The following is a 13719-nucleotide window of genomic DNA, read 5'->3' on the forward strand; positions in this document are numbered from 1 at the left end:
TGTGAGACAAACAGCAGTGCAGAGTTTTGACAAGACATGATGTACGGCTCAGCTGCCCGTCTAAATCACCACGCTTCACATTTCCTGTGACCTTCCCTCATATTCCTCCCTCACTCATTCTTCTTTTGTGGTTGTCACCAAGGCACCGTCAAACATATGCTCAAAGGCGCAATCTCCTGCCTGTGCACTTGTGTATGGATTTCTCTTTAGTATGCACCCCGACCATTCTCTCCCTTATTGCAGTAATTAGACCTGCTCCATTTAGGCCAGCAACGTCATGCTGGTTGTGGACAGTCTTTAATCACTTGTGAGTGTCTGTCAACACTTAGCAAAGGAAGAGTGAAAAAACAATGGAGGAACATGTCTGTTGGGGCTGGGTGCTGGGGTGTGCGAGAGCGCCTCATTGCCTCTTGTGTGTCCGTCTCCTCCTTCAGCGCAGAGGGGGATCGATAAAGTTGTGTGTTTCTGTTGAAGCAGCAATTCGCATTTGTTTATATGTGTGCGCCGTAGCCGAGCTACATCGCTTCAGATTGTCTCCGCAACCCCTCCGACAACAAAAGGCAAATGGACAAAGCAGATTACAAGCGGCTGTTTTCCCTTAGATTCAGCACAGATGGTTAACAAGTTTCTCTTTTGCGTTTATCTGCATATGTAACCCTATTGTGATTTTTCCCCGATTGTGTCTGATTCTGTGACTGTGTCGATACTCGCAGGGGTGTGGGCCCCTTATTGAAGCCATGTTTTATGCATGAGGGCCAAGGGTGGGGCCCGTTGGGGGGGGTTGATGTCGGCGGACACACACAACAGCGAGTTCAGCGGACGCCATGACTACTTGGCAGAGATGCGCAAGAAAACTCTTAAAGGCACTGGTCCTCCTTTTTAACTCTTTGTTCTTGTAGCCTTCAAGTGCAATTTTGTTTCTTTCTCGATGCCCCCAGTGTTCCCAGTACACTTGGACGATAGAAACAGCATGTGTGCATCTTAATTTGAGACTGTATTCCAAGACAGCGAGCCTCTTTGATCATTTTAGTCACTCTGAGCTCCCTGTTTTCTGTGGATTGTGTTCTGAAGGATTCATAGCTGTTTCACTACATCTAACCTCTCTGCATCAGCATTGGCAGTGCCTTCAGGGCCTTGATTCACTGCTACACCCTGACAGCGTCTGCCTCGGGCTACGTATTACAGCAGTCCGAGACAGAAAGTATTTTTGATTGCTTTTGTGGACACAAAGAAGTGATAACCCATGAAAATGTTCTTAAGTGCCAATATTCTGTGGTTTGAAATATACAATAAGTGACGTTTGCAATGATTTTCAGTGTTTTACAACTTAAAACAAAAGAGAAAAATGTTGTTCTGTGGTGAAAAGAAATGGCTATTACCTGAAGAAAATGTGAAGTGGTTTGGTGATGATTAATGTTCTCTGTGACTTTTAAACCTATCTATGCTTCGCTTTGAGGTCGGCCTCAAACATTTTATGGCTAAAAGGTTGTGAGTCCCGAGTGGAAAAAATTGCAGTTGGGCCCTTGAGATAGGCACTTAAGCTGAATTACCCCAGTAAGATGAACAGCTGTTTAAGTGTGAGCTCACAGTAGAGAGGCAAAATAAAAAATAATGTACGAGCCTGAGAAGTCTGTCAGATTTCTTCAGTGTTTTTTTTCAGCGTTGAGACGAAATAATGGAAAACAAACGCGTAATCTCTTCTCACAGAGAACTTTGCAAGAGTGAACTGTCACTACTGGAAGAATACTGAATTAGCATGTTTAAATTTTTCATTGGAGCTCAAAACATCCATTCAGAGGTCTAAGGTCAAGTCGTGTTGGGGAATGCCACGCTTCTCATTAAGCTCTGAAATGGAATAATCACAGAGTTAGACCGCTGATGAAGCCACACCAGTCGACAGTACTGCCACTCTATATGAAGTATCTCCCTCCCTCTCTCTCTCTGTCTCTCTCTTTCTCCATCTCTTGTCCATTATCAAGAATATCTGTGGTTTTATTTCAATACAGACATTTTTAAATGTACTCTCTCTACAACAACCCAGTACAAAAAATATGAAAGACACATCAGCAGAAAAGATTCAAGGCAGAAACAATGAATAAGTCAGCAAACAAAATGAACGTCATTAACATGATTTGCAGTGCAAAATAAAGACACACGGGAGGAACAAAAGGCATTAGAGGAAGGACAAACAGACAACAGCCAAGCATGTGTCAGGCAAAAACAAAGCCCTCTGAGTCATGCTGCTTACTCCTTCCCAGTCCTGTAAGTAATGAATTAATGCAGGCTACAGGTTGGGAAGGTTATGAAATAATAAGGGGTCCGTCCCTCTTGTTATGCTAACGGTGTTCAGATAAGTCCTCCTTCATCCAAGTTAATTATGGTTGACATTTAAATGAGTACACTTGTGTTGAAGAAGGTGGGAGAACTGTGGAAGAAGAGGGCCTCTCTCTAATTGAGTTTGTCGCTGGCTCCACCTTGGATGCCGCTTTTGTTCTGCTGGGAGTAGACATGTGAAGTGCAGCAGAATGAGGCTCTCTGCAGGGATATTGATACTGATTTTGGCTATATGGAGATGTCTTTGTTTAGTCTGTGTTGTTTGTGTTAGCATGCGTTTTTAAAAAACATGCCCAACCTACTTACTAAATGTTAACACATGGCAGAAAATCCATACGCCTGCCCCGTACGTCTGTTAAAAGAGATCACCTACAGCAGAAGATCGACTGTGGCTCAGTAACAGTTGTACATGTGTCATGTCTTCTCCTGAGCACAGAACTGCAGACAAGCTCCTGTTACTTGAACAAGTTTCTTCGTAATTGTATTTTTAGGGAATGTTTCCTCAGAAAAATATGCACGATTTGAAGCTGCACTTCACATTTGAAAGAAGATGCTATATGTTGTTTTATATGAAAGAAATCTGGTCTTTTGTCACCAAGTAATGTGTTTCCAACAATATTTTTGTAGAAAATCGAGTAAAAAAGAAAATCTAAATGTAATTTTCACAAGTTCCTTTGAGGAATGCAGTAATATTTCCTCCTTGTTTCCTCATTCAGAGATAATGACAGGCAGCGTAACTCTCCTTCACTATGTACAGCTTAATGAATGCACGTCACACGGTGTTGTTGTTGAAACTTGAAAGGAGAATTCTCCATTCTTTGTAACATAATGGTACTGTAAGCAGCTAGGCTTGTTGCTCTGAAGCTGTGTTTTGACCCGATATCCCCCTCTCCCTCCTTCTACAGCCATGGCAGACTTCCATGTCCAGCCGGAGTCGGTGCATGCTGAGGAGTCCGGCGTGGCGAGATTCCAGTGCCAGATCCACGGCCTGCCAGAGCCTGTCATCAGCTGGGAGAAAGACAGACGCCCAGTGGACACCAAGGATGAGAGGTTGGACCAAACCACATCACGGCCTGACGCTTATTAGAGACGGCAGCACTTTACAGGTCATTTAACAGGTCTCTTCGGATTTGTTTCCCTCTCTCTTATATCTGTTTCTCTCCCTCTCTCGTAGGTACACTCTTCTGCCGACAGGAGTCCTGCAGATTACAGGAGTGCGTGAAGAAGACAGTGGAAGGTTCTGCTGTGTGGCACATAACAGTGCAGGAGTGAAACACAGCGCAGAGGCACTTCTTACTGTTTCAGGTACTTCTTCTTTTTTTTTTATGAATCTCACATGAGCAGCAAGGATAGGGTGCAGATTAACTTAGCTCTAAATCTGTGTTGTGTTCTGGTCTTTTGTTCTCGAATACAATTCCCCTCTGTTTTTCTATCAAGCAAATTCCCAAGATTTTCCAAACCTATTGTTCCTCCGCCTGATCGAGGAGATACAGCACATCGAGCTAATGCACTCTAGAGGAATCCAATTAAAGGATGCCATCCATCATGCTCATTCCCATCTTGTGCTCCCTCCTCTTTCCTTTTTTTTTTTCAGGCTCCCAGTCATCCGTTTACAAGGAGCCCATGATCCTGGTCGGTCCAGAAAACCTCACTCTCACCGTTCACCAAACAGCCATCTTGGAGTGCGTTGCTACCGGGTACCCTCGGCCCATTGTGTCTTGGAGCAGATTAGGTGAGACACACTCCTCACTCCTCTGATCAGATCAAAGAAAAGGCCCCAGAAGGTGCATATATGGAGTTTGAATATTTCATTCTCTACATGTGTGTGTGCACGTTTGAGGAATTATGTGCAACCACAGCGTGCATTCACCCATGTGCAATCTGACTCTTTCGTGTGGGTCGCATGCGCTTTCTGTCTTCATGTGTTTGTATGCTCTTTGCAGCACAGCTTTGATCTGTCCTGCATTGTGTAATGTATATGTGTGCACAGAATACATTTGATACAGTAGTGCATCTGTTGTGTATACATGAGGCAACGGGATCCAACATTAGGCCTAAGGGCTATGTTCGACTGTGTGTTGATAAATGCATGTTTCATCTCCTCATGAAGTTAAACCTCCTTCGAAACCAGCGAGGAGCCTCTGAGTAATTGCTGTGAGGGGCTGAGACAGATACGATTAGTTTCCCCTCCCTCGATGTGCATTTTTTTCTGGACTATCACTCAAAGTCTGTCGTGACCAATTTTTCTATCTGGTATCTGTTTTTTTTTTCTTTTTTTACCTATTATCCGATCTGATTTGCTCTTCCAAATGTAAATTGCCGCCCCTCCCAAGCAGTTGGCCATAATCAGATTGAGGGTATTGCCTTACACAAAGTCGCTAGAATGAAATGCTAACGCGATGGGATTTGTATGTATTAGATTACGGCATGGAGGCTGGGATAAGCTGCATAATGAATCTGATAGTTTCACATCAGTCACTGCTTAATGCGAGAGTTTGTTTGTATGCTATTCATTGAACAGCGCCACAGCCTGCTAGCTTGTGCTCTTTCTTCTCTGACACTAAGTTAATTAGGGGCTGACAGAGAGAAACGGATGGAGGGGGCAAGAGAGAGCGAGAAAGAAATATAGAAGAAAAAGGCAAGAAAAGAACAAGACTGCTTTTGTTGAGAGAAAAAAAAGCTCACTGGACCGTGACTAGCCAGTCCAGTCAGTTGGATAGTGATAATGGAAAAATGCATAAATAGCAATGAAACACATCATAATGACAGAGACCGAGGAAAATCTCAATAACTGGTCATGATTTATTATAAATATTGTCATCGTCATAATCCATCACTACTGGATTATATTCTGTCTCAATGAAGCAGCAGGTTGTCTTACAAAGACCGTAGAGCTAGTTTAGAAATATTGATTCATTTCCATTCTGAATATTTGAGCCGCTGCAGCGTTCACACAGGCCCACCTCCTCCTGGAGTAATTCAACTTAGATGCTGTTGTTTTTAACACACAGTAAACAAGCATTGTTATATTTATCTTTAAATACAAATCTGAAATACTTCGCCCTCAGTGTTACGTCAGTTTTTCCCTGTGGACTCAAACATGATATTGAATATCGATATTTTTCAAGTTATTGTATAGAAGTTAGAAATTAGTATTGTGACAACACTGAGCTCATATCCATTGGCTGCACTGGGTACCAGTTAAGTTTTTCACTGACCTTAAGATTCTTTGTGCGATTTGGCACAACACCACTGTCGTAAATACAAATCCCAGGTCTGTAACTGTTTGTCAGACATAATGTAGGTGCTAACTACAAACAATATTGCACCATAGCAATGTTATGTGTTGAAAACTTGTATGTTGAAGTAAACGTGTATGTACCAACCCTCTCACTGAAGTTACATAGTGATGGGGGGCAGGGTGGCTGAGACAGAGACACCATTACAAGACACTGTATCATCAAAATGATTTTTGAAGCTGTTATTTTAAGATAAAATAGTTACATAATGTTGCTTGAATGGCTGTCTTTTAAATTGTTGACTTTTATCATGAAGCAAGACATTAGGTCTTCACACGGCCCTTTAAGGCACAATGTGTCTGCTGTGTTAATTACTTTTCACAGTACAGGACCAGAGGACATGTCTGATTAAAGGCGAGGCATTTCAGGAGCTGTCTTCTGTGGGAGAGAGGAGCTTCTGTTGGACACTTTGACCTTTTTAACTGTCAAGATCTTTTACATGCACACGGACCTATATGAATCACTGAAGGAAAGGAAAACACATAAAAGCTTAATAGGTCTCCTTTAATTATCTGCACTAAAGATATAAACATAAAAATACACAGCTGACCACATGGTTTGTGTCTCTGGCTGGAGCTCCTGCCTCCCTGACCGTCCTTTCAACACATCAAATCTGGACCATACAGGCTGGCAGGCTGCAGATGGAAGTCATAGATGCGATTAAAAATGCTCCCTTGGCCCCATAGCTAATATCAGAGGCAGACTGGAGCCATTGTTGGGGTTGAGACTGCAGATAGGGAGCACAGGAAAGTGCGAGCTTATCATGTAAGAACAGTGGCTGCTATGGATTGTGTAAGGAGATAGAAGATTAGAAGTTGCAGTTGGAGTTTCTGGTCCCACAGTGGCAGCTGGAACATCTCCTGTGTAACTGTTGAAAAGCAAATGTACTGAAAGGCTTTGTCAGACATAGACATGAAAAAAGAAAGTTCATGCTGAAGTGTGAAAGCTTTAATTAACCTAACATCCATGAGAGAAGCCGTACTAAGAATTAAAACACGAACTCATCTTGAAACATCAGAGAACCAGATGACTCTTCAATGAAGAGAGTATACTCTTTAGAACGGCAACCAGTGCAAGACTATGGATCAAAGCCTGTTTTCTCACAGCAGACACACACTCAGTGACCTCCGTGTCTTTCCTCGTCTGTTGTGCTTGGTCAGAAATAGCTCTTGTGCCTGTAAACATACAGTACATTTAATTAGTCTTCCTCGCTGGCAATTAAAGCCCACTCTGATCTTTACTGCGGTACAACCCTGTTCACCCTCACTAACATGAACACATACTGTACATGAGCACACCTGGTCCCCTTTTTCTTGTCCTATATAAATTCTTTCCCATCCTTCTCAACTGTTCTCTCTCTCTTTTTTCCGCTCAGACGGCCGTCCCATCGGTGTGGAGGGAATCCAGGTACTCGGTACAGGAAACCTGATGATCTCAGATGTTGGTGTGCAGCACTCGGGGGTCTACGTGTGCGCTGCTAACAAACCAGGGACCCGTGTTCGCAGGACTGCTCAGGGACGTCTTGTGGTCCAAGGTGAGTTGTGGACAAAAGGAATCTGACATGTTGTTGCAGAGGGAGCTGTGGTCAGGTGACGCTTGTGAATACTGTGGGTCGACCTCTGTGCAGTCGCTCTGACTGTGATAACTTCCCCGACTTCCTGTCAGTACTTTCTCTTGTATTTGTTGGGAAGCAGCTGCAGTCACCTCTGCTTGTAGCTGAGCCAGAGTCTCTCCCGTGAGTGAAAGTTTTGGGCCAGCATCACGTGTGAGCTTCATGTGGGCGGACTTTAATTTAAACACCTAATTCTGAACTAGTGGGTGGTGCAGAGCTGTCAGACTTAAAGGTTTTGATTTCAACCCACATTATTTTTCTACATTACTGCCAACCAAAGCAAACAGTCTGTCAATTAGCAGCTGAAATGTTTGCCTCTAGTGCACCAGGTGCAGCAGGTTGATAATATGTAACACTCCTATATACCTAAAAGATAATTAAAAAGTCCACCGTACGTCTGTGGTAACACACTGCATTTAGCTGAGCTGTCCGTCTCTAACATGAGAACTAAAACACAAGATGAACAACAAACAATTATTAACATTATCCAGCATACAACAGCATACAGTCAAATCAGTAACACTTTGTATAAGGGAACACATATTACCATTTAACTAGTTGCTCATAAACGTTCATATTTGCTCTTTTTAGTCATCATAAAACATTTCTTAGTGCCTTATTCAGCATGATCCTCTTCTACAACTACAGTTGGTTGTACTACTCAGTACAACCACAGTCTGATCTGTTGGTTTTTAGCAATGTTGGCGTTTCCACATGGACAAGAAATCGTGTACAGTATCATACACTTTTGCAGGCGGGTGTGATTACATCTTTAATGGCAAATTGCTTTTTAGAGATAGGATGAAGACTGATTGTTTGTAGTTCGGAGGGACTGAGCACAGCGTCCATAGGGATACTAATGATTAAAGAAGGGGCTGTAAAGAGCAGAGTCTGTTGGGAGAAGGTTTTGAGAGTTGGCATGAACTCCGTAATCATGGGTGTTGTTTCCTGTTTAAACACAGAACTAGGCAATTATATAAATGAATCCTTCAAAGACCAGTCAGAGGATGTCAGTGGTTTTTATAATGTTCAAAGATATTAAAGTGAGAGATCTGTGGGGAGTTTCGTTCACAGAGGCTAGACCATGATTAAGAGTGTCTTTGCCTAAAACCTCCTCTTTGTACCCACAGCTTTTTAAAATCGGATTATTTCACAGCCTGACAAATTCTACATAGGGAGAGAGAAGACAACTGCTTGCTGTTTAAAAATAACATTAAGTGGCCGGTTTGGATCTTTATTACACATTTGAGTTCAGTCTCAGCAGCCAAGAAAACACAAACAACATCATCAACATGTGTCAAGCTGAAAGTCTAATTTACATGTTTGGTAAAGTTGTAAAGCTCATTACTGTACTTCTGTAATTCATCTTTTAAAGGTGTTATATTCTTCTCTTAATCCATCATACAAGTATTGTTGGATTCACAGTTAAAATGTTTGAGTGTTGTAGGTTAGAGAGATTGATGTTTTTTACCAATGAGATGAAGCCGTGTGTGGGTGGCCTCGTGCAATAATTGTCACCAAGCAGGAAACATCCAACATCTGCCTCACTCACATATCGATCAGATGGACCACACTTTGCTTCAGCCCCATAGCAATATTGATCCTGATCAATATTTCATTTTATCTTCCTGTCAAGTGTGAGACGAGCCCGTACCCTAGCAGGAACAAAGAAGAAAAGCCCTGGATGTTAATTACATGTCAAAGTCTTTGGTTCTTGTGATCGACTGGTGGAAACAAAGGTGTAGCGTTAACTCCAGTGACAACTAAATGTAGGTTGGTTCGTTATAGGGAAAACAAAGTTGTACTGCATGTCCTTGAAGAATAGGTCTGTCAGAGTAGTGTAAATAAGCTCAGAAAATAGTGTATAGCAGTCAGGAACATCACATAAATGCAATCAATTAGCTTCATTTAGCTCCTTTGAGTTACAAAAAGAGAGACAAGAGAAACAAAGACCAAAGGAGGATTCAAAGTGTGAGAGTCAAAAGGGAAAAACAAGGGTAAGATTGATGGATGGTGCTGATGATCTAACCCACACCCATACAGGTGCAGATCAATATCTGCCCGAGCTCCTGCCGACCTTCACCTTTCGGACAGTCCTCAAAGAATACAGCGAGCGAGAGAGAAAGAAAGAAAGAATGTAGGCAGGAAAGAGGCAGAGATAAATGAAAGGACCATCACACGCTGTCAGCAGCCTCCTTTCAAGTGCCTGAGGGTCCTTTAGCTTTTCCAATGGGAGAATGGAAATGCTTACATTGAAAAAGTGTCAGGCAACATTTTGTCTATTAGTGTGGGAACAAGATGAAGGAGGGAACAGTGGGGAAATTAACAACTGAAATGGAAAGGGAAATATTAAACTCTACGACAAGAAAAGCATCAGAAAACAATTAACAAACATGTTTGAAATGTGAAAAATGCGGCTGTTGCTTTCAAGGATAAAGGTGGTGATTTCATGTTTTCCTCTCAAGAATCCCTTGAAAAAAAAAACAACAACAATAAAGCAGTCCTGCTTGTAAGCCTGGACAATATGAGAAAACTGATGGTTTTTTTTGAGCATTTGAGCATGCAAGCCTATTCTCGTAGTAACCTAAAATATAATTATGAACCTGGAAATGGGCATAATATGTCTCCTTTAAAAACAATCCTCTAATGTGACTGTTTCTATGATCATAGCAGCATGAGCTGACACTGAATACAGCTGGCATAATGCTACTCTAAAACACATTTACCTTAAACTCACTTTACAAAATTGGCATTTCACGTTGCTCTCAACGTTTTGGGTTGGCTGTTTGATCCGCAGAAATACAGTTTCTTGTAGAGTCTAATTTCCCAGGTTGTCGATATTTGATAATGTGAGAAAGGGAATCAACAACGCACCTTTAAATATGGTTTGAGAATAGAGAGATACAACAAGGGAAACAACCAAACGTTGATTTCGGTTCTCTATGAGAGTGATTCTCAAGAGTCGCTGTTTCAGAATCGTCACACTAGTCCACTTTTCTGATTTTAAACACACTCAAGAGGAGAATTTAATGTGTTATTCCCTCAAATCAGCATATGTGTTAAAGCTATAATTTTGTAATTTGACTCCAGTTTCTGAGTCCAACTAGGTCATGATTAGTTAAACGATTGGGAAAGTGGAGTTTTTCTTTTACAACAGGCAATATAATACACTGGGTGTTCCAGCTTTCTATCCTCAAGTGATGATGCTCAGATGTTATAATTACCATAACATATTTTAGAGTTAATATGCATATAAATAATTCAGGTTCTCAAATCAGGGGAAACCACTGGGACAATAATGAATGCGGAGGAGATGATACAATACCTCTCAGTCGGTCGGCTGCAATAAAAACACCAGCCCGAGAATGAAAACTCTAAGTTTAATTACCCTGTGATTTAAGTAAAGGACCTGCTCTTCTGAAAGAACCGTTTCGTATGAATAAGTTATTACCACTAATTGACCGTAGCTGGAGGCCTGTAGCCTGGGATAAGACGGGATCTGAAACTCTAAACTGCATCACTTTATTTTCATGTAAATGCTGTTTTAAAGCACATTAGTTTCTGTTGTTGAGCAGCAATCACATCGTTTTACTCTCATCCCTCCACTTCTCTGCTCTCCTCTGGCTCTCTTTTTCTCTTTTATTTCCACGTCCTGCAATTTGACCCTGAATTATACGTTTGCAGAAGCATATGTACCTTACATGTATAAGTAGTAGTAGACACATCTTATTACCTTCCAGGCTTGTATGTTATTCTTTTCTCACTCTCTGTTGCTTTTTCTCTCCTTTATTTTGGCTCTGTGTTTCTCTTCTTTTGCTTTCTGACGCTTTTTTGCAAATTCACATTGTTCACCTCTGGATCTCGTTCAAATCTACTTGTTTGTTTCTCTGGCGCTGTCTTTTTTGGATGTGTCAACGAGGCCAATGTATCTGACTCTCTGTTGATCTCCTCTTTCAGCCCCAGCAGAGTTTGTTCAGGCTCCGCAGTCCATCGCTCGGCCTGTCGGCACCACCGCCATCTTCACCTGCCAAGCTCAGGGCGAGCCTGAGCCCCAGCTCACCTGGCTGAAGAATGGGCAGATTCTGGAGCCCGGGGGACACGTCAAACTCAGGAACAACAACAGGTAATGACAAGAGCTTCACCTTGTATTCCTACATGTATATGCACAAATATATTGTTCATACATATTCTACACATAAACTTGCTATTTTAAGTGATTTTGATACCACTTTCTATTATGTCACACTTTATAAATGTTTTGTACGTCCTAATAATTGCTTTAGTAAAGGTTAACAAATGTTTACTCTAACTAATAATTTGTAAGCTGTCATTAAGAGTAACTTTTAGGCTGCCAGGTTGTGAATATTGCGTGTGGCTGGTGTTTAATCTCTAGCAAGAGACTTGCATTTTTAGCTCTTAAAGACCCAATTACCTTCTGGAAAAACCTGCAGAGACTCTGGATCAAAATCCATTTTCATAAGAACCTTAATAACATTAATTTACAGCCCAGATTTCTCTCCCAAACATCCCCACACTCTGTATCCTTTCACACTTGGACCCTGTCCACGGAAGTAATATGGATGTCAGTATTAATCACTACTGCCTTGATCTGATCATTGGCTTCATCACATGTGCAATTTCTCTGCGTTTCTGCTGCTTGTAACATGGCAGCTGCTGGAATTCAAGCCTGCCAAGACATGAGCCTCAATTTATTTGTGCCTTTGTATGTGAGCAGCGTATCGACTAGATGTTGGATGCTTTCCCATGGCAGTCCCCAGGAATGTCGTGAGGGCCCTCTGTTAGTTACCACGCTCAGCAGTGCAGTGACTGTACAGTGTGAGACACTGGAGTGCTATCGAGACGAGATAATATTGAGGATTATTTGATTGACTTGCATTGATATAGTGCTTTATCTCGACTACTGACTACTCAAGCGCTTTACAACACATTCACGCATTCATACAAAGTAAGTTAAGTGCAGCTCGGGGTCCGACCAAGTCCGAGAGAGTAGTAACTGAGCCTGACCCAACTCAAATATGAGTACTACTTAATACAAATAGTACTCAAGTTTTATTTGTATGAGGGACTTTCAATTTTACCAGTCAGTAGTATTTTGACACAATATATTTACCTTTATTCAAGTTTGACTTTTGAGTACTTTTTACAACACTGCTCTACGTTCAGGCAGTACCTTCTACTGATGTGACCCAACCCAGACTTTATTTCTACATTTTTGTCCTAACCCCTGCCCGACAGGTCCCAACAGGTTCAGGCTGAGTATTTATCCTCTTATTTCTATGCCCAGCCATTCACACACTCACACACCAAGGAAACAGCCGTAAGGAGGAATTTAGGGTTTAGTATCTAGTGGATACTTTGAATTGCAGCCGGGGAATCTGGGGTAGAACCATCCGATTTGTAGACTACTGGGTCTAACTGCATGTTCAACCTTATTATCTGCTCAGGGTTTGATGAATACGATTCACACACAGAGAAACTGCATGTGAGTTTTACAGTATAACATGTCACGGAGACGTAAGCGCCCAGCCTGTTGCCAACACAACCCCTTTACTCCATCCATCCAGCAAATGTGTTTTGGAGTAAATTCTGTTCTGCATTACTGCACACGGAGAGTTCAATTTTTCCGGTTGACCCTGGCAGCCAACCATCCGTGCATGCTGTTATTATTCAGAGAGAGAAATATGAAGTGAATATATTAAATATGCACCAAAAAAAATCAATACTTGCACTCCGTAGCAGTGAGTGACGGGAGCAGACACCTCCATCGCTCACATACGCCGCTCCACTCCCACTTTGCCTCCACCAGTCTATATTAGTGAGGGAGATGGAGCGAGGGACTAACAAAGGAGGAAAGACGAGAGGGAAGAAATAAATGAGAGGTCAGACAAAAAACAGGAAGAAAAATGAGCGAGTGTTCAGGGGAGTAATGATGAGTCAGCAGAATGAACAAATGAGTGGAGAGAGAGAAAGATAGAGCGGGTAGTCAGAGCATCACAGCGTTTCCACTTGCCACCATTAGTGCATGCTACGGACCTGCTGTAATATGGATCACATGCATCACAAAGCCCACACTGTGATTGGTTTAGGAGGCAGGCCTCAGCTTGAGATCTGCCATTAGCTAATTAGCTCATAAACTCAGCTAGTTGACCAGGAAATGCTGTCAGCCGTTCAGAGGACAGAGCAGTTTGATGTGGATCCCAAGAGTTTGTATGTAGGTGAGCTGTGGGGTGAGTAGAGAGAACACATTGTGATCTGATTCATCATGGCAGTCACTCCCTCCTGTGACAGGTTATATGAATGTGAAAAGCTCTCCTACACAGAGCGTTAACCTCTTCCCCGACCAAAATGTCAACTTGTTATCAATATTTAACCAAAACCACATTTTTTAACAGGACCAAGTCCTTCGAGTTGCCCTCACATAACCTGTTATAGGGAAAACAAATTAAATATATG

At 42.0% G+C, this 13719-nt stretch overlaps 1 protein-coding gene across 2 annotated transcripts in view; it reads left to right on the forward strand.

Annotated features, from left to right (window-relative positions):
* igdcc3 (immunoglobulin superfamily, DCC subclass, member 3) overlaps window positions 1-13719 on the forward strand; it is a 65869-nt gene that overhangs the window by 33652 nt on the left and 18498 nt on the right. For both annotated transcript variants that reach the window (XM_084362677.1, XM_084362676.1), the window contains exons 3-7: window positions 3240-3384; window positions 3509-3639; window positions 3929-4066; window positions 7009-7167; window positions 11203-11368. In XM_084362677.1, the coding sequence (XP_084218803.1) occupies window positions 3240-3384; window positions 3509-3639; window positions 3929-4066; window positions 7009-7167; window positions 11203-11368 (739 nt within the window). The remainder of the gene's footprint in view (window positions 1-3239; window positions 3385-3508; window positions 3640-3928; window positions 4067-7008; window positions 7168-11202; window positions 11369-13719) is intronic.

This window comes from Pagrus pagrus (assembly GCF_965226575.1).
Source record: "Pagrus pagrus genome assembly, chromosome: 1".
NCBI classification, from domain to species: domain Eukaryota; kingdom Metazoa; phylum Chordata; class Actinopteri; order Spariformes; family Sparidae; genus Pagrus; species Pagrus pagrus.